Here is a 19,397-nt window from a genome sequence, read left to right as displayed (position 1 = left end):
TACACTATACATATATAATATATTTATTTTTGTACATATTTAATATACAATTCTTTATAACTAGTTTTACTTCTTATTTTTTCTATTTGAAATCTCAATTATTCATTACTTTATATTATTATAATTTGATATATATACGCATTATATACACATATTTATAAAATAATATGAGTTTTTAATATAACTCATTACCAATTAGTAGCACAAATAATTTGAGCAAATTTAAAAAAAATATATTTTACATTATTTATTTAACTAAAAAAATTTTATTTTTAAATTATATAATATTTGATACAATACTTTAATTTTTTTAGTTTCCAAATAATTATAGCAAATTTAAAAATTTATTTATTTTTTTTTAAAAAAAAAAGCTCCGTCCGTTGTGGACATTGTCCCACATAAAATAAATGGTAGAGAATTGAGCCATATATAAGAACATGGGCTACTCCACTCATTGTCAATTGGTTTTGAGATGGAACCCCTCAACATAGTATTAGAGCCTATCATTTCATTCATCTCTCTCGTTTTCTTACAAGATTAAAACAATCGATTTTTTTACATTTATATAATGGTCGGTGGGTTTTCAAATTATAACCATTAAAACCGAAAAATTAAATTTCCAATTTTTTTTTTTTTAAAAAAAAAAAAACGACCAAACCAACAATCCCTCACCTTTAGGTTCATGACAAAAATATGACACGTGTCTATATTTGTTGGTGATTGATACTCGTACAAATGTATTGATGACTGATGGCATTTAATTTTTTTGTGTTCTTTTTCTCATTTTCTAGCCAAAATTTTCCCTGGAAAAACTTTCTTCATGGCGAATTGGTCTCAACTTCCAGCTGATCTGCTTGTGGAAATCGCCAAACGCTTAGACAGCCCACTTTATCTGCTTCGTTTCCGATCCGTTTGTTCTTCATGGAGATCATCTGTCTCTTCCAGGCTTCGAAATTTACTGGGTCGATTCCCCCTCCCAAACGACGGCATGTCCAATACCATCCGGGGTTTCAACCTAGCCAAACGCCGGATTTTTCTCATTGGCTCGCCTGGAAATACTAATCAACCAAGCTCAGGTCACTGGCTTATCAAAATGGAAGAAAGCGTACCTGGTACCATACGTCTAATCAACCCTCTTTCAAGATTTGAAATCAGACCCTTGCCAGAAGATTTCCCGAAGGTATTGGACGTTTCCCGATTTAGGGTTTATGAATTGAGTCAAGAATACGTTCTCCATTATATGCATTATCCCACGTTAGCTAATTTCTCAGGCGATGTTGGTAATCTGTATATGGAGAAAGTTGTTTTCAAGTTCTTGGACTCTGAAAGTGATAAGTTTGTGTTGTTGACAATCCATGTTTCTGGAAAATTAGCTACATTCAAATCTGGGGATAAGCGTTGGACTATTATCCCTGATATGCCTTCTCCCTATGATGATGTGATATTGTACAAAGGAAATTTCTACGCTGTTGATAGCACTGGGCGTACCGTACTTGTTGGGTGTTCATTAAATGTGGTTTTGGTTGCAAATCCTGTGTTTGGTGGAGACAAGAAGTTTTTGGTTGAGTCACGTGGTGAACTCCTTATGGTTGATATGTATCTAAGTTTGTCTCCTCCAGAAGAGGATTTAGTTAGTGATGAAGATTTTGAGCAATTTGACGCATATTTAGGTGAGAAAACAGTTAGTTTCAGAGTTCATCAGCTGGATAAAAAGGAAAAGATGTGGAAAGTGGTGAAAAGCTTGGGGGATCAAGTGTTATTTTTGGGCGATGATTGCACGTTTTCTGCTTCTGCTTCTGAGTTATCTGGCTGCAACAATTGTATAATTTTTAATAATTATGTCTTTTACAATGGTGGTCAAGAAGATGGTGTGTTCGGGGGTCGTGATATAAGCGTTTATGATGTGGGAAGTGGTAATATTGTACCCTTAGCTAACTATCCAGAGTATTCAAAGCTGTTTTGGCCACCTCCACAATGGATTACCACAAATGAAGTGAGTTTGAGTCTATTTTATTGTGCTTTAAAGTTTTGATTTGATTCTAGTTTCTCTTAGTAATATTGCCGAGCTTGGTAGATATGCAGAATTGAAATGAATGGTTTAGTTATGTGATTGAAGATTATTCAGATTAGAAGAAATTCACATGTGTCTTGTCAACTATCGTTTGGTTTTAAGTACTAATGAACTTTTTTGTCCTAATCCTTGTCTGATTATTTCTTGTGTTTCTTGTAAATTGCCTATAACTCTGTCTAAAATTTAAATGTATGTTAGTCCATGGTTCTAATTCTTGCTGGCAAGCCAAAAATTTATTGTGAGTCTAGGACATCATAGATCTTTTGGCATGTTGCTGGAATATTCAGTGTTTCCTGTTTTAGTTCCTTGTTTGTTTGGTGTTTCTAATTAGCAACCACATTAAATTGGATTAAGGAAAACCATGACTAAATGTGGCTGACATGATATACTGTTTTTCCTACATGTGTCTGAGATTGGGACTGAGAATGTATATTCTGCCTTGTCCTATTATGTTTATGTTTCATAATTTTGTTTGTTTACTTTATAATTGAAGGTACCACCTACTGATTCAGCATTAGGCGATGTTCAAGCTCAACTTGAACAGATAACCTTGTGATTTCATGAATTGGGAATTGCCCTACAGCTGGTTTTATCAGTCGAAATGGTAAGTCAGATGGCCATTGAAGTCTTTATAGAGGGCTTAATTGCAGTATATACACAACTCAAGTGCAGGCAAAACTAATGCAATGGTTGGTTGAATGCTTAACGAAGTGCCGCAAGGATGATATGTGCTTGATTTTAGAGAAGTTGCTTTATCATTTTTGGCTAGGCATAACCGAGTTGCTAATGGACACCCATGACCAATTTTTTCACATAAAAGTATGATGGAGTATTGCCATTTTCATTTTTTCTTTTCTTTTCTAAATCTAAGTATATTGTAACTAGTATCTACTATTTCCTTGGCAGTTCTATTTTATCTTTTTTGTAAATACATAATTGTCTAATCAAATCATTCCAATGAACATATTCTGTTGCCGATCTTGATTGTTGCTGTAAATAGTTAAACAATGTTACTTCAAGCTCTGTTGCAAATTTCTTAAAGTTTTGCGTCACAAATATTTGTTTGTAATTGTCTTGTTGAGGGCAACAATAATGTTGGTGTTGATGAAGGCTGTTGTCTTGTTACCAAGATTTAAAACAAATAAAATGGAAAATGGATAAATGCTTATACTGAAGTCAGGAATACAAGAGGCTCCAAGGTCATTACTTCATAGGAGGGAATAATGTAGCAGAGATTGTACTTGTACTGTAATGGGGCTACAATTCCAAAGGTCTGCGACCACAGTACTCTGCTTAATAAATTTTATAATATAGAAATTTATACAGTAAACAAATTTTGCTTTTCTTTTTTTTTTTTTTTTTTTTTTTTATAATTGGGAATTTAACTTATTGTTATTATTATTTTTTTGTTAAAAAAAGATTATTTTCACCTTATTTTTATGTAACAAAACAATGTTATTTTAGAAACAACAAAAAAATAAAGCTGAAAAATTATAGATCCCTGAAAAATGTAAACATTTTGCAATTTTTAGATAATTATGAAATAATTCTTCTATAACATGAATATAATGCCACAAGTTTATTAAAATCTATAATTTTTTTTTGGATAAGTTGAAAACTACCCTTTTTATTATACATTAATCAAATATAACTCTAAAATAATTTTAATTGATAAATACCATTTTTTATAATCAAAGTACCAAATATAACCTCACAAAACTTATTAAAATTAGACTTCCTAATGCACATAATGGGAATATCTTATAAAAGTGGGTATAAATTAAAGAGTAGTAAAATGAAAGTAAAAATTAAAATATAAAACAAAAAGTGGGTATAAAGTGTAATTTCCTCTTTTTTTTTAATACATGACATATTTAATTGTTTAGATTTTTACAGGGTTTCTTATAAACAGAAGAAAAAGAATGTCATATTTATAAGTTTGTTTTTGGGTTAATACAATTTTAGACATTGTTTTGTAAAAGTTACTGATTGAACCTTCTGTTTCATAAAATGACAAACTAGACCCTGTAATAGTACAAAATAGTACCATGAGATCAATTTTTGATAATTTTTTTTAACATAACCAATTTGAAGATAATATCTAGCACAAACATATACAAAAACTGTACCCAAATTTGTCATAAAAACTCTAGATCAGATTATTATTAACTTTTATTTTGACAAAAAAATCAGTTTAGGTTACTATTTTAGAAAATACAAGGTATAATTTTTCGTTTAACAAAATAGAGCATCCAATTGGGAATTTAAAATGGTATTTACCTTTTACTTTTTTTTTTTAAAGATATCATAGTGTAATTCTCCCAACTTTTTTTTTATCTGAGTAATTCTCTCAACCCTTATTTGTGTAAATATTAAACTTCTCAAATTTGGTATTTGTGCGAAGAAAAAGAACATGGATTGTGGGAAACTGGCCCAAAATGTACGTCCCCACATGCCCATAAGGCCGTTCCATATTGGCCCAAAAGTAAGCCCGCAATAGGATGGGCCCAGTTACAGTCGGTCCATTTCGTTAATGAGAAACTGCCAGTTTTTCCCAGTAAATTTCTCGTTGGTGGTGAACTATCTCGATTCCGATATTCTCATCTAATCTGTCGGAACTTCCAACCTGAGTTTCCGATCGTGTAGAGAAGGCAAATAAACCGTGAACATCATCGTCCTCGTCGCTTTTAAATCGAAGGCGAGCGACGATGCCGAAGAAGATGGGTGTGAACAGTAAAGCCGAGGAGGCTAGGGCTCGCAAGACCGCTGCCGAAACGGACCGCAAGGAGCGAGAGGCTCGTTCCAAGGAGGACCAGCTCTGGCGCGAAGCCGAGGGCGCCAAGTCCCGCGCCTCCAAGAAGCGGGAGGAAGAAGCCGAGAAGAAAGCCGAGGCTGCCGCGCGTCGCGCAGAGGTTCGCCGCTTGGCCGAGCAGGAGGAGAAGGAGCTCGAGAAGTTGATGAAGAAGCCTGATAAGAAGGCCAACAGAGTCTCCATCCCTGTCCCTAAGGTCACCGAGGCGGAGCTCAGGCGCCGCCGTGAGGAGGAACAAGCGGCTCTGCACAAAAAAGACGAGGAAGTGAAGAAGCGCCATAGCCGGACTGCTGCTGAGGAGGAATACGAGAGGATGGTCCTTGTAACGAATACGAATCGTGACGATTCTATAATTGAGGCCAGGACGGTGGAGGATGCCATTGCTCACATGACCGTCGCTGATACCTTACCTCCTGATCGCCATCCGGAGAGGAGGCTCAAGGCTTCGTTTAAGGTGCGTGCGGCTTCCTGTTATCATTGCACTTCTATTGATTTTGATTTGTGGTTTTTTTGTTTACATTTTTTTGACATTAGAGCCTCATTAGAATTTTGTGGAGTGCTCTTGACTGAATTGTGTTCTTTTTGCATGGTTGTGATATTTTCTTAGAGATCACTACTCTTTGTTCGACGTTAACTTTTGTATTGAAATCGCATTGTGAAAGTACAGATTGTCATATTCGTCAATATCTGAATTAACATTTTGAATAAGAGAAGTGAAATTAGGTGTGAACAATGAAAAATCCATTATGTTAACTATTGCCACTTACTGAATTAAATGTTTCCTCCAGTGATTGTGGTATAGCATTGGAGATTTTATTGTTATGGACGTGAATGTTAAGTTATACTCTCTGCTTGATTTTGGCCATTTTATTGGTGCTAGCAAACCCGCCTCTTACTTGTATTGTGCGTCTAAGTTGTAATTTGTAATATAAGTAGACATTCTTTTTGAACTGAATGTATACTGAAGTCTGTAGCTCTAGCTCTAGTGGGTGATGCTGATATCACTTCAGTGTTGTAGTTACATACCCAAAAATTGTAGTTGTAATTGTTCTTGATACTTCTTGTGATGGATGTTTTACTATTTTCACACGTGAGTTGGTTACAAGTTGACTCTCCGATAGATTACAGTTCCTTTCCTTTGGATGATTGCTGATAAATTTGTGTTAGCAAGTTGTTGAGAAATTTATTTGTATGTAGTATGCTTCTTTAATGTCTCCACTAATGATGATTTCCTGCAATATTAATAGGCTTTTGAGGACGTTGAGCTCCCCAGGCTGAAGGAGGAAAAACCAGGCCTTACTCACAATCAATACAAAGATATGATATGGAAGCTATGGAAGAAATCTCCTGACAATCCCCTTAACCAGGTACATTAAGACTTATCCTTGTAGGCTTGTAAACTGTCGTGGTTTATAGTCGAACATTTCTTTTTCTTTTTTGTTTTGGCTGATCTCAAATTATATGTAGCCTTTACCCCTCTTGAAGCAAAGATTTTTTCTAAAGGAACATATTTTTTAAACAATCACCACCTTCGCATTGGCATGTTGATCTGTCAGGGTTATATGTGGTCTTTAATGTTGACTAACATAGTTTGGGATTAGCTTTTCTTACTAAAATTCTTTTACATTTGCAGGTTGCTGAGTGATGACAATTTCGTTTGTACTTTATGACGATTAAGGGTTCTTTCTCCTGGATTATGGTCAATCATGATTGCACTTCAATGAGGCACACACATTTGTTGTTTGAACACATGTATCGTTTCTCTCATAATGTATGTGGTTTATCCACTCAATAATATCTGAAATACAATAAGTAATAGTATCCTCTCCACTTTCGTTTGCTATATATCTTTAGCTTTCTTGTGTTAAGGTTTCAGAAACTGCCGAATTGTTTTTTCTTTTTCTTTTGGTCTTTGACTCTGTAGACACACTTTACTGAGGTATAAAATTGTATATGCGGTGAATAGTGTTGTTACCAAAACTAACAAGATAATGTTTCCCTCTTTTTTCTTTCTAATATTAGGGACAGATCGCTTTCATGGTGTTGCAAATTGCAGTAGAATCACCCTAGATTACAAAGAGATTGTTAAACCTTGGATTTATGATATTTTCAACTTAAAAATAAAATAACGTTTGTATCGTGTCAATCTCAAGATAGGCCGAGTTTTTGGAATTGAAGACATTAGTGGCTATCCTATTATTCGGCATAAATGTGCTTCATTTACTTAACTCGATGCTGTTGTAGTTTCATTTATGAAGAAATTTTTCCTTTCTAACTTCATTGGCTTGCAACTGTTTTACTTAGTGCAATCTACACGGTATAGCTTTGTGTGGGGTTTTAGAAATTTTTGAGCGTTTGCAGTTACTTTGGGAGCACTCAGACTCAATACGGGTATAATAAATGTCTATGTTAGTGGTAACTATGGCTATATATCCAAAATGATCTCCCTTGCTCTTCGAGCCATTAATTTGGTAGTGGCCAGTGGGGGAAGCTGAAATTTCTTCTCTATAGAATTTAATGCTGCTTATTAACAATATCGATCTTTCCACCTTGAATCCAAGACAAGTGGGTATTTGTTTTTATTGTCTACCAATGGTTGTTATTTTAGTATCTACCAATGAGAAATTTACTTAATTTTGTTATTTCTTTTCCCCATAAACTTTGCTTAAGAACATTTAGGTGAATTTTTTATTTTGTTATTTCTTTTTCATAGATACCTCTCGTCTTTCCTACGGTTTGTTAATGCTAATTAAGCTTATAATACAAATAGAATGAAAGTTGTTAATACAGTAGAACCTTTATTCAAGAATACTCTATTCAAGAATAACCTCTAATTTGTTATAAAAAAATGAAGCCCCAATTTGGGCCAGTTATAAATAAGAATAACCTCTATATTGTAATTAGTTATACATTTTTTAAGTCCCGTATTAATAAAATATACCTCTATATAAGAATACTTAGATCTTAAATAAATATATACATATATTTTATAAATTTACTTATGTAAAATTAATAATTTTATTTCAAATTATAGTACATGTATAAATATTATATGTACTCGAAAATAATTTTAATATAATATAGTATTAAGAATTGTTTATTGGTATTTTTGTTACAGTGATATTTTTTGATATTTTGATTTTTTTTCAAGTGTAACTCTATTTAGTTATAACCTCTCAATAAGAATATTATTTTCTTGGTCCCAAGTGTATTCTTGAATAGAGGTTCTACTGTACAAGGGAATCTCTAGACCATAATCATCAGCCTTTTGTTATTAGTTTTTTTTTTAAACTTTATTATACTATTGAATAATGACTAGTGAAGTCGTTAGATTACTGCTCGTTGCCGCTGAAGTAAATAAGTTAACGTGAGAAGGCGTTCTTACTTACCAGAAAATTTGTAGAGCAGTACTTAAAAAAAAAGTGAAAAGGTCACACATGAAGTACACGAAATATGGAAAAACTGTTACCAAACCACTCTTGTTATACAGCAAATTTATGTTAACAGGTTTTTGTATTAACTGCCCTTAACTATGCCATTATTTCCTACCAACTGCCAATAAATTCTCTAACCCAATTTCTACTTGGGTTAGCTCAACAATGTGCACAAATATGTTAAAAACACATAATAACATAAAAGTTAAAAGTCTCAAAAGTCAGGGAAGCAGATAGAATCCAACACTCGAAAGTTATCAGCAAGACATTATTCAGTGGTGCAATGAGAAGGTTTCTGAACACTAATACTAACCATTTTGTTGAGAATGGTGGGACGTTCAAGGATTAACCTCCAAAGGTTGTCTTTCAGATCCAAGCCAGATCACGAGAAGAGGAGTATCATCGTTGGCTTGAAGTCTGATAATTACAGTAGAGAGATATTACTTCGGTTACTAACTGTGGTTGTTAAGCCAGAGGATAGTGTTTTGGCCATTCATGTTCAAGACTCAGATGATTCTTTTGATCCAAACACTTTTCACATCCATGAAGATCTATGCAAGACCAAGCAGGTAGGTTGCTTTCAATCCTCTGATCAGTGAAAAAATAATATTGTTTCTGAGGTCTAAATCATTGGTGTATCATTGCAGGTTGACTTCCAAGTCAAGGTTTGCATAGGCGATTCATACATTTCTGTATTAACCCACCAAGTAAGGCTCACTTACGCCACAATTCTTGCCCTTGGATCCAGCATTTCAGGGTAATGAAGCTAGTTCTAACTCCTATTCTCTCTTAGTCTCTTTCTCAAGTTTATGTAATCTGTTTTTGATGGTGGTGTGAAACATTTATTTCATACTTGTCCTACAGGCCTAATGTTTCAGCTCTAAACTATTGCCTGAAAGCATTGCCACCAACATGTACTCTCTTGGTAATAAACAATGTAGGAAGAATCCTACTCCAGAGACCTGGAACATCCCAACAAGGCTCTCGAAGGGTGCAGCTCCGGCAATCCTTGTCATCACCTAGCCACACAGGTAGAACTCAGTCCTCAATGGTCTCTGACCGTCGCTTACAGAAGTCCTTGACGGCCCCATCTCCCTCCACAACGACACCATTTTTGTTACAACAAAGCAAAAGACTAGCTGGAGCACTATGCAATAGTGATGTCAAGACACCGGATCCTGTTCCCAACTTAATGGCTCAGAAGCTTTTTCAGAGACTATCCATACTCGAGGGAGAGGGTTGCAGCAAGCATTTCTCATTAAGCGATCTTCGTTGGGCTACCAACAATTTCAACCCCATAATGTTGATTGGAGAAGGTGGTCAAAGCAGAGTTTACAAAGCCATTTTTGAAGATGGTCAAACTGCTGCGGTTAAAGTCCTCAAAACGACGACATGGGCAGCTGAGGATCTTCTCCGAGAGATTGATTTGTTGTCGAGATTGAAGCATGAGAACATAGTTGAGATAATTGGGTACTGTGATTGTGGGGAGTTGCAGGCCCTTGTGTACCAACTCTTGAGAGGAAGCTTGAAACAGAATTTGAGAATGTTGGATTGGAGTCAGAGGATGAGTGTGGCAGTTGGTGTAGCTAAGGCTCTTAACTATCTTCATCATTCTTGTGACCCTCCCATCATTCATAGAGATGTTAAGTCTTCTAATATCCTCCTCACTGATGATTTTGAGCCTCAAGTAAGTTTTTTTCTGGTTTATAAAATGTTGTTTGTTTATACTTGTTAGTTGTTATTTTATAAGGCCAGACAGATAATGAGATCTCAGTAGTGATCATATTCATGGCCAGTGGTGATATGTTACATGTTTTTTGCATTTATATCTTTCAAAATATGTAGTGTTTTTAAGAGTGAGAGAAGTGGATTTGAAAGAAAAATGTTGGGAATGATTAGATGTATACTATCTGAGGTAGGATAGTTGTCTTAGAAGGGATTCTCATTTTTAACAAATTTCAGTCTTTATAAATCTGGAATGATTTTGAAAGAAAAATGTCTACTTTATTCCCTCCCATCAAAGGAGGCAGAGGGTTTTAGTTTTTTCTCTTTCGTTTCTTAAGTAATTACCTGTCTACCTTCCTATCTTACCTTTCTCCCACCAAACATAGACTAGGTCAATGTCTCTAATTCTATGGATACAGAAGAAATGTGGAAACTGGGCCTAAGATTGGTGTCAAGTATTCGAAAATAGAAGGCCCAAAGTAGCACATTCTTTTGATTTGAGCTATATGTTAGAGTTTGCGATAAGCTGAATGAGGTTTCATCTCAAAATTAATTGGCAACGGGAAGAGTAGCCCATTCATCTTATATATTCATTTATCTTTCCACACATTAATAATGCGAGACTCTCTAATATTCTCCTCAAGATGGTAGCTATTTTATTTACTATATTTTTTGGATCGTTATTTTTAAATTTTTTGTGGCTCTTTTTTTTAGCTCACTATCCTCAAATCACAAGTATTTTTTTTTCTTTGGCTCTTAGTCAGTTTTTTTTTTTGGAATTTTTAGTAGCTCTCTTTTATTTTAGCTCTACTTCCATCGGATTTTTGTTTTCTTTTTTGGATTGGATAATTGCTTTTTTTTTTTTTTTTTTTTTTTGTTTTTGCTAACATATTAGAATTTGGTTTGGTTCATTATAGAGTGTTAATACTATGATGATGTTTCACACTGGTTTTTAAGTATTCTAAAAAAATAATCTTGGGTAAAGCTTCCCCGACTTAAAAACATATTTGGTATTTGGTTTTCTTAGCTCTCAGATTTCGGATCCGCAATGATACTTCGTCATTCTCATCAAACTTCATCAAATGCAAAGCCAGTGTCCGTGGTTGGAACCTTTGGATACTTGGCCCCAGAGTACATGATGTATGGCAAGGTTGACGAAAAGATAGATGTGTACTCATATGGAGTTGTGCTCCTTGAACTCATCACTGGCAAAGAAGCTATTAAAACAGACAGGGCAACTCATGAAAGCTTAGTCCTTTGGGTACAACCTTTTTGTTTTTTTTGAAATATCTCTGCTCTCATATCATTCATTACATAGTTTCAATCCTTACGTGTGTATATGAATGCACCCATGAACTTGCAGGCAAGGTCCTTACTCAGCTATGGCCTTTGTGATCGTTTAATTGATCCTTATCTACATGATGACTACAACAAGGAAGAAATGAAACTAATGGTGGTCGCAGCACGCCTATGCCTTATGCATTCATCCTCTAGAAGGCCTACTATGAAAACAGTAAGCATGACTGTTATGATAATATTATTGAGTTTTTCAGATTCATTTCATCATTGTCCCACATTTCTCTCCACTTTTCAACTATCAACTTAATAAGAACGCTAAAAGTTAAAGTAAGATTAAGACTATGATCATATATTTTGGTGTATGTGACAGAGTAATAATCTTCATTTTTACTCACTTTGCTCAGTCTTCTTACATAGAACTCACTCTCATTCTATTTGGGCAGATACTACGATTATTTGAGGAGCCAGAGTACTGGATAAGTATGCAGAGGGAAAGGGACGAGTTCTTGAATGGTATTAGTTCCAAGTGTGAAATAGACCTTTGGAAAAGGGATGACTCTGTTACTAGTGATACCGAAGATGACTAGACATGTTTGAAATACTTTTTAGTCATCTATAGAAATGATTTGAAGAAAAAAGAAATAAAGTACTAACAGAAACATTAGACCATTAACCAATATTAGAAAAATGGTCTGAAACTAATTGTTTTTGCACTGGAATGGTATTAGAGTTAGTAAGCTCCTAAGAAGAAAGGACATTGTATGTACATGGAATCTAGACTTAGCTTAAGTAAAAAATCCCAAGTGTTTTTGTTATCTTAAATTTGAATAACTGATCCAAATAATAGTTATCTTGAGAATTCCAACCAGAAGTTTGACGGAGAATCAGTTTTTATTTACTCATATTTATTGACACAATCACAAATATTTTACTACTTTATAAAGTAGTTTACTAAATGGGAAGTAATTGATCCTTTTAATAAGGCAAAAGGTCTTTGCTTTGTCTTCTAAATCTCAGCCAATTGAGCAAAATTAATAGGATATACAAAGCTTGGGGGACCACTAAAAAGGGTTACAGCAGCTAATTCAGAAGCAGTTTCTGTGGGGTGAAACAAATCCCAGAACAGGTATTCGTGCCGATTCGGACAAAGCTTAGCATGTGGAATACAAAAGGATTCTCCATCTCCACAACATGGAGCTTTTACTTCCGTGAAATCTGAAATATCAAATTGTATATAGCTTCAAGTACTGTTATTGAATAAAGAAACAGGAAAATATAGAGGTTTAGAGGTGAAGTTCTTACTGAATGGAGTTGGGTTTTTTATTATGTTGATTGTCATCTCAAATGCATTTCCAAGTGAGTATTTCATGTCCTTACACTCTGAGCTAAGGTTGTTTAAAAGAGCCCCCAACATGACATGAAAATCTTCAGAATGTTGGTTCAATTCTTCCAAACAGCCCCCACCAGTTTCGTTAAAAGCTCTCTGAGAGGGACAACACCCAATTGGGGGGACACTAATAATGCCAAACTTCTTCGCCCCGAGGTTCAATAAACTCTGCCATGTTACATAGTACAAACTTGGGTCAAGTTCAAGTGCCAAACTTCTTTTATATGACAAGTACATGACGTTTTGTGAATAAAATTAACCTTTAAGTGCTTTTGATAAGCGAATATTAAACTGGACAAGAACTCAGACTTGGGTATGGAACTTTGTGAATGAAAATAACCAAAAATATCGTTGCTACCAATGCTGAGGAAGTACAGAGACTCGGAGATGTACTTCATAGCTGCTTTTCGACCTTTTATAGCGATAAGTTTGCGCCTAACAGAGGAAAATTGCCTTATCTGTTCTCCAAGTGGGATGACATTCTTATGATTCTTGTTTAAGTAATCTGATGGATTTTGACCTTTTCCAGGCTTTGTTATGCTTACCTAAAAACAAAATTAGAAGAAAACACCCATCAATCATGTATGTATATATAAATTAATCTAAAAGAGCTCGAAGACCTTTCCAAAAAAAGGGCTCCAAGAATGTTGTTCTTACGTTTGATTGGCCAGTTATGTCAAGAATGCCAGACCCACCAGAGGCAAAGTTAGCACCTGTGAAGTTCTTGAGAAGAGACTTAAAGTTGAGAGACAAAAAGGGTGGTGGACTTTTCTCATAACCGAGTAGCTTGGCTTAAAAAAAACAAACAGATAGAGAAATGTAAAAACAGAGTTAATGAGTTAGTATTTAACGACACAAAGCGTTTTCACATCTTAAATGAAAAAAATATATGGTAAGTTTCTATTACTAGCACTAACCAAGAAAATCAGCACTGTTAAGGCCATTACTAAACCTTCCAGTGGGGATTGATTGAGGAAAATCGATCCCATTGTAGGGAAAGTTTGCCCTGTTACCACTATGTGGCAAGAAATTGTTGGTCCCAACATCAGCAGTGGAGTCACCCAGTATGAAAATAGCTGGGACATTTGCTTGGGCCAATGGAAATATAAACATGACGCAAAAAATTACTAGAGGAACCCATATTGGTTTAGCCATGAGATATATTTTAAAAGAAAAATAATGTGTAATGTTACTTAGAAATCCCATTAAAGGTTTCTGGTATTTATATGCAAAGGATCTATCGTATAGTACAGAAAAGTGGGTGATTTAGGAGGTAATTTCAGAGAGAGAGAGCACACTATATTGATGTTAGACTATTATTATTATGTGGCCAGCTAATTTTCTAAGGCCGGATTGATTAGATTCTTGGGTTCATAGTCTCTTATATTGTTTCTCCTGTCTTTTTCTTTTTTACTTTTTCCCATTTATATATTATATCAATTAATTGGACGTGCTTGCTTGAATCTTGATTGTAGTACAGCTAGATGGAATTGAAGATGTAGAAAGCAAAGAAGTATCATCAAGGTAATAACTTAATAAGACTAAAGTTTGTCATCTTAGTACATAAAATATCTTTGAACTCAACGACGGATATTAGACTTGGTCAATGGTCAGTCACATCCTCTGTTATTGTGTATTTGTAAAATAATAAAATAATAATTAAAAACAATTAAGAGCAGAAAACTTGAAAGAATAATAAGCACGTAGATAACTAAGTAACAGAGCAGTACTGTAATTTTCATGCCAATATATATCTTAACAAATGAAACATGAGTTCAACAAATAAACATAGAACGAATGAATGACACCCTATATGTGACAACATACAAATTTTGTCACATTTGTGCCCTCCTCAACACACCCCAAAAAAGAATTAAGCAATGAATTATTTGAGAATGTAACGCCTCTACATCTCATACACCATTTTTCTCTCTCTCTTCTCTTGTGTTAGTTACGAATAATAATAATAATCTAGTCAACCAATTTTGAGAGATGTAGAGACGTGTTTAATTACTTAAAATCACACAAAAGTTTACCCCAGAACCAAAAGTAAATACAAATAAAAATGTCATCAAGGCTTGCGGCCAAAAACTCTGCCACACTTCAAAGCATTAGGAGGAATGAGGTACTCATCCCTAGTTGAGTTGGAATTGGTATATACTCTCATGTAAAACTGTTGTCCTAGATATTGCCTTGCCCAAAACTCGCTCCTCACATTCCACATACCCACATTATCCAGTGCTACAAGAGCAGCCGTCCAAGACTTTGGGTATACCTGTAAACACATAATACCAACTTATTAGTTTCATATAATTTGTATACAATTATTTAACTTTTTATTGGTCCAGATTAGCTAGAAACAGACCTGTGTAGTGTATCGTGAGACTGCGTCTACCATATTGTATTGCTTTCTACTATTCTTGCTCCACACTCCTTTATCCATTCTGAAATTTCAATAACTATACAAGTGAGAAGGTGTATTATATATATGATTATTATTGTTGAGTTACGAATTATATTTAAGCATTTACCCGACGATCCTGAAATAATATCCGTTAATGTGATAGCTCTGAATAATGTCTTCGTGATTCTGGAAAATAATCTCGATAAAAGCCCTGTAGTCAGCTCCTAGAACAGCCGTGTCAAGGGTTATGGGTTTTCGGGTCGGGTTGTCGGGCATGCTACCCACCCGGAAGACACCTGGGATCTTATAGTAATCTGCAAGCTTAAGAGGAGTGTCAGCAGGCTTGTACGAGATACTGTTAATGGCGTATCTTTGCTTTCCACCCACTTGCGCCGCTGAGCTCTCTAGCGTTATGGTCCTTGAAATGGGTATATTCCAGTACGGGTACGACCCTTGTGGGTTGGGCCTGGGTCCACTAGCTGTTCCATTGTTCCTGTTACCAATTCACATTTTGTTTCAACAACACAAACAATAGTTGTATTTATCTGTATGTGTAAGATAAGTGATATTTTCTACAAATGGTTTTTTGTGGTTACCTAATAGAACGGGCCTGATTGAGAGACCAATCGATGCCCGGATTGGGCCCGGCAGGAATTGGGCCAGACACTTTACGGGCCGAGTTTTTGTATTTAAGGATGGCAGTGGCGGTCATGGCCTTTTCGGAGAAGCGAGTTGAGACGGCAATGTAGTAGTCTTGTGGGGCCTTGTTGCCTGTGACTAGCACCGAATAGGATTGTCCCACGTGTATGTCAAGTGAGTCATAAGTTGTTTGGATGGTGTGGATTCCTTCAACTTCTATCAACTTCATAGTATGCCCTTGAATTCGGAAATTAAGCGAGTTTTGTAGCCCAACATTTGATACTCTCAGTCTAATCGTTTTACCTGTGAAATTGTTTAATAAGTAAGTAACAATTATATTAAAACGAATAAAAGACTGCTGAATAATTAGAATCATTAGGTGATGAAGTAATTAGTTACCTTGTTCAATTGTGAAAACTGCGTTTGATCCACGGCCATTTATCAAAATTCCATCTGGAGAAGTAAGTCTACGACCATTGTCGAGAATAGACTTCAATTTCTGAAATGTTTTCACAACAAGACATGTACAAACTTAGTTCAGTGAAAATGTGTAATAAAGAGCATTACTATATGGCAAATATAAAGGCCCATATTGATTATGGGCTTTGTAGAGTGAGCCCAAAGAATATACCTCATGGTCAGTCTTGTACCAATCTCCAATGAGGATGCTGTAGTCAGCAGCAGGTGGAGGAAATGGGACTGGGATTCTTGGCCTGCTAAGGATTTTAATGGCTCCAAAGCCACCAGCAGCCTTATGGAAAGCAGTCGATGGAAAATAGTAGAAGCTTCCAATTTGATCTTTGGCCTGTAATTTGTAGGTATAGTTCTTCCCTGGTGGGATGGCACATGTTGTGCCAGAAACTCCATCTTGATAAGAATTTTTCCTATTTTGTAGACCACTCCTGTTTTTTTTTTTTTTTGAAAATAATAATAATGATTATCAGTATTTATACAATTGAATAGTAAATGATAAATTAAGTAGTGTTAGGAATAAAATTATTCATATGAGTTAGTCATCAATATAGCTTAGCCAATGATCCAATACACGTTTTCTAGAGCAATTTATAAAAAATAATAACAAAAAAAATACACTATTTCTACATCAAGCCTGATAATATAACAAATCATAATTAGAGGATATACAGTCTGTAATCATTGAAAGTTGACCAATTAACGCTTTTCTAGAACAAGCTCGACTACAAAAATATTGTTCCAGCTATATTCTACCAAAAAAAAAAAGTCAACGAAAGTCTTTTTCGCATAATTTTATTAAACACGATCCTCTTAACTAGGTTCCATTAACTTCGTTTACACCTAAGGTGGCAATCTCGTAACAAGTATATATAGGCTTGTCTTTTACTTCTAATTTGTTGGTTTATTAATGGCTAGATTAGTTTATTACTCATGGTCTGGTGTGGTGAGGTGAGGTGATCGTGATATAATAATATACATTACAATTTATAATCACATAACATTTACATTTGCCAAAATGTACATATAAACTAAATTATAATGTAGGGGGTATTACACACTATATCATAAATATATATATATATAACATTAATTATTAGGGGCCAAAATAAGAAGCCATGTAGCCTATAAGCAAAGAAAGATATCTCTTTATCGAGTTGGCTTACCATGAAAGGAGGAAAGGTTCTGGCAAGTTGTTCTTAACATTTATAATCAGATTATCGTTGGTAACAGCATAAATGTTAGGCCCCGGAAATAAGCCATTGATAAGAATTCCCTGCATTAATATTATTTAACAAATAAGTTAACACAAACTGACATAATGCAAAAACTATAACGACTAGAATATATATGTGTTGACTGTTGTATATGTACATATATAAGATAATTATGTATACGAACCCTTTGTTTAACTCCAAGAGGGTAGATATCACCATAGGTAACAGTCCAGTCAAAAAATCTGTACGGATCCTCAGCACAAACAAGGCCCAATACCAGAATAACGAGGGCAAAGCGCCTTACGGCACCTTTTGCCAGATTGAGCACCACCATAATTTGGATATAGTGTTATATGTGTTCGTACAGTTCTGATTTAGAGAACAGTACTATAAAAGAAAAGAAAAGAAAAGAAAAGGTGTGGTGGAAGTACTCTTCTGAGGGAGAAATAGACAATGAGTAAGTACTTATGAGAATGAGAGAATGGGGTTTCATATATAGTTACCATAATTAAGAGGTAGCTGATTCATTTAGCAAAGTCAAATCAGACAACACGTAGATGTGAGAAAAATAATAATAAAAACATATAACATAAATCAATATTAATAAAATAATAAAGATGAATAATGAACTGGCTTGGTATGTAATATAACTATAATATGAGGATTATAAATTTATAATTAGTGGCGTACAAATATATAGTCTAAAAAGAAGTACGTGGGTCCAACAATGGAAATCAATCATAATTTATAAGTAGATGAAAATTAATCATAATATTCTCTCCAGTTTTTTGGCCAAAAAAACTAATAATAATAGTATTTGATGAATTGAAACGCGTTACTTTCCCTATACTTAATTAAATTTCACTTCAATCATACGAATGCCGGCTCTTCTTTTTAGTTTTTGCTATAGAACCGCGTTTGTATTAATTCCCTATTCACACATACATGTAAACTAAATACCTGGCAGCACCTATATATGATGTGATATATTCCTCATTTCGTGTAATTTATCTTCTGAAATTTGGGCTTTACCCTTAGTTTCCTTACAACTAAACAAGCCTTTATCTAAACAAATTAAAAACGAACCGTCATTCAATCAGCCTCATTTTTGTACCAAACTTGATATTCAACGAACCAATTATGTGAGCTTACCAAACAAATAAAGTATTTATAAATTTAAGAATCAATATTATTACGAAATCTATTATACTAATTTCCAATTTTAGGTAAATGCTTTATATTAATTACACACAAATTAAGATTATGCTGTTGAAGAATAATTTTTTTTTATATATATAAAATAACCATGTACTTTTGTGGCCGAATTAAATTATTTATTAAAACAAAACAAATTAAGAGAATATATGCATGTAATATCCTATAATAAATTCCTTTTTCACTCTCTGGTTTTAGTATTATATATACGTATGTGTAAGAACTTTATAATCACTTATTATTCTTTATCAGGACTCAATATATAATTTAAATGACAACATAATGTTACAGATGATGTATACTTTTAGAAAATTCGCATCTTTAATCAACGTTTTTTTTCCAACATATATGCATTTTTTTTTTCAATGTGCACACATATGTTTTATGCCGAATTCTCGACAAAGATCTTAATAAAATTCAAATAATTGTATGTCTATTAATTAGTGTTTTGTTCTTTGCAATTATATAATTAGGATAATTTATAATGGACAGTGCGTTCTAAACTTCTAATAAATCTGGACTAAATTATTGGATACATCACATATTCAAAAGCCCGAATTTTAAATTTATTGATTATTATGAAAACTAACTAATAAAATATATTTTGAAATATTAAATAATTTAAAAATCCATAAAAATGGAAAAAAAAAAGTAAGAAAAAAAATCATATTTTCTAAAAATATTTCAATAATTCTTAATGTAAAATAAAGAAAAGTTACTCCA

General features: G+C 34.2%; 5 protein-coding genes across 5 annotated transcripts; 3 read left to right on the top strand and 2 right to left on the bottom strand.

Moving 5' to 3' along the window:
* Window positions 1–579: 579 nt before the first annotated feature.
* Window positions 580–3,047, top strand: LOC115700545 (F-box protein SKIP23). Its single transcript, XM_030628147.2, has 2 exons — window positions 580–1,993; window positions 2,565–3,047. Exons 1-2 carry the CDS (start codon window positions 821–823, stop codon window positions 2,625–2,627), a joined length of 1,236 nt encoding a protein of 411 aa, XP_030484007.2. The 5' UTR covers window positions 580–820; the 3' UTR covers window positions 2,628–3,047.
* Window positions 3,048–4,570: 1,523 nt separating this feature from the next.
* On the top strand, window positions 4,571–6,846 carry LOC115700621 (uncharacterized). Its single transcript, XM_030628267.2, has 3 exons — window positions 4,571–5,337; window positions 6,131–6,250; window positions 6,517–6,846. Exons 1-3 carry the CDS (start codon window positions 4,780–4,782, stop codon window positions 6,526–6,528), a joined length of 690 nt encoding a protein of 229 aa, XP_030484127.2. The 5' UTR covers window positions 4,571–4,779; the 3' UTR covers window positions 6,529–6,846.
* Window positions 6,847–8,123: 1,277 nt separating this feature from the next.
* Window positions 8,124–12,154, top strand: LOC115703665 (probable serine/threonine-protein kinase PBL7). Its single transcript, XM_030630906.2, has 6 exons — window positions 8,124–8,886; window positions 8,965–9,074; window positions 9,182–10,004; window positions 11,070–11,303; window positions 11,406–11,555; window positions 11,785–12,154. The coding sequence occupies exons 1-6, from the start codon at window positions 8,644–8,646 to the stop codon at window positions 11,926–11,928; spliced, it is 1,704 nt and encodes a 567-aa protein (XP_030486766.2). The 5' UTR covers window positions 8,124–8,643; the 3' UTR covers window positions 11,929–12,154.
* A 114-nt stretch (window positions 12,155–12,268) lies between these two features.
* On the bottom strand, window positions 12,269–13,897 carry LOC115703672 (GDSL esterase/lipase At5g33370-like). Its single transcript, XM_030630913.2, has 5 exons — window positions 13,646–13,897; window positions 13,386–13,519; window positions 12,989–13,273; window positions 12,644–12,896; window positions 12,269–12,556 (listed from the first exon to the last, which is right to left on the bottom strand). Exons 1-5 carry the CDS (start codon window positions 13,881–13,883, stop codon window positions 12,348–12,350), a joined length of 1,119 nt encoding a protein of 372 aa, XP_030486773.2. The 5' UTR covers window positions 13,884–13,897; the 3' UTR covers window positions 12,269–12,347.
* Window positions 13,898–14,436: 539 nt separating this feature from the next.
* Window positions 14,437–18,363, bottom strand: LOC115702421 (L-ascorbate oxidase homolog). The gene is made up of 8 exons (XM_030629887.2): window positions 17,644–18,363; window positions 17,409–17,518; window positions 16,403–16,673; window positions 16,171–16,270; window positions 15,729–16,074; window positions 15,260–15,625; window positions 15,094–15,172; window positions 14,437–15,003 (listed from the first exon to the last, which is right to left on the bottom strand). Exons 1-8 carry the CDS (start codon window positions 17,791–17,793, stop codon window positions 14,800–14,802), a joined length of 1,626 nt encoding a protein of 541 aa, XP_030485747.2. The 5' UTR covers window positions 17,794–18,363; the 3' UTR covers window positions 14,437–14,799.
* Window positions 18,364–19,397: the final 1,034 nt, after the last annotated feature.

The sequence above is a fragment of the Cannabis sativa genome, chromosome X (genome assembly GCF_029168945.1).
Source record: "Cannabis sativa cultivar Pink pepper isolate KNU-18-1 chromosome X, ASM2916894v1, whole genome shotgun sequence".
Lineage (NCBI taxonomy): Eukaryota > Viridiplantae > Streptophyta > Magnoliopsida > Rosales > Cannabaceae > Cannabis > Cannabis sativa.
This window is presented reverse-complemented; position numbering and strand designations above follow the sequence as displayed.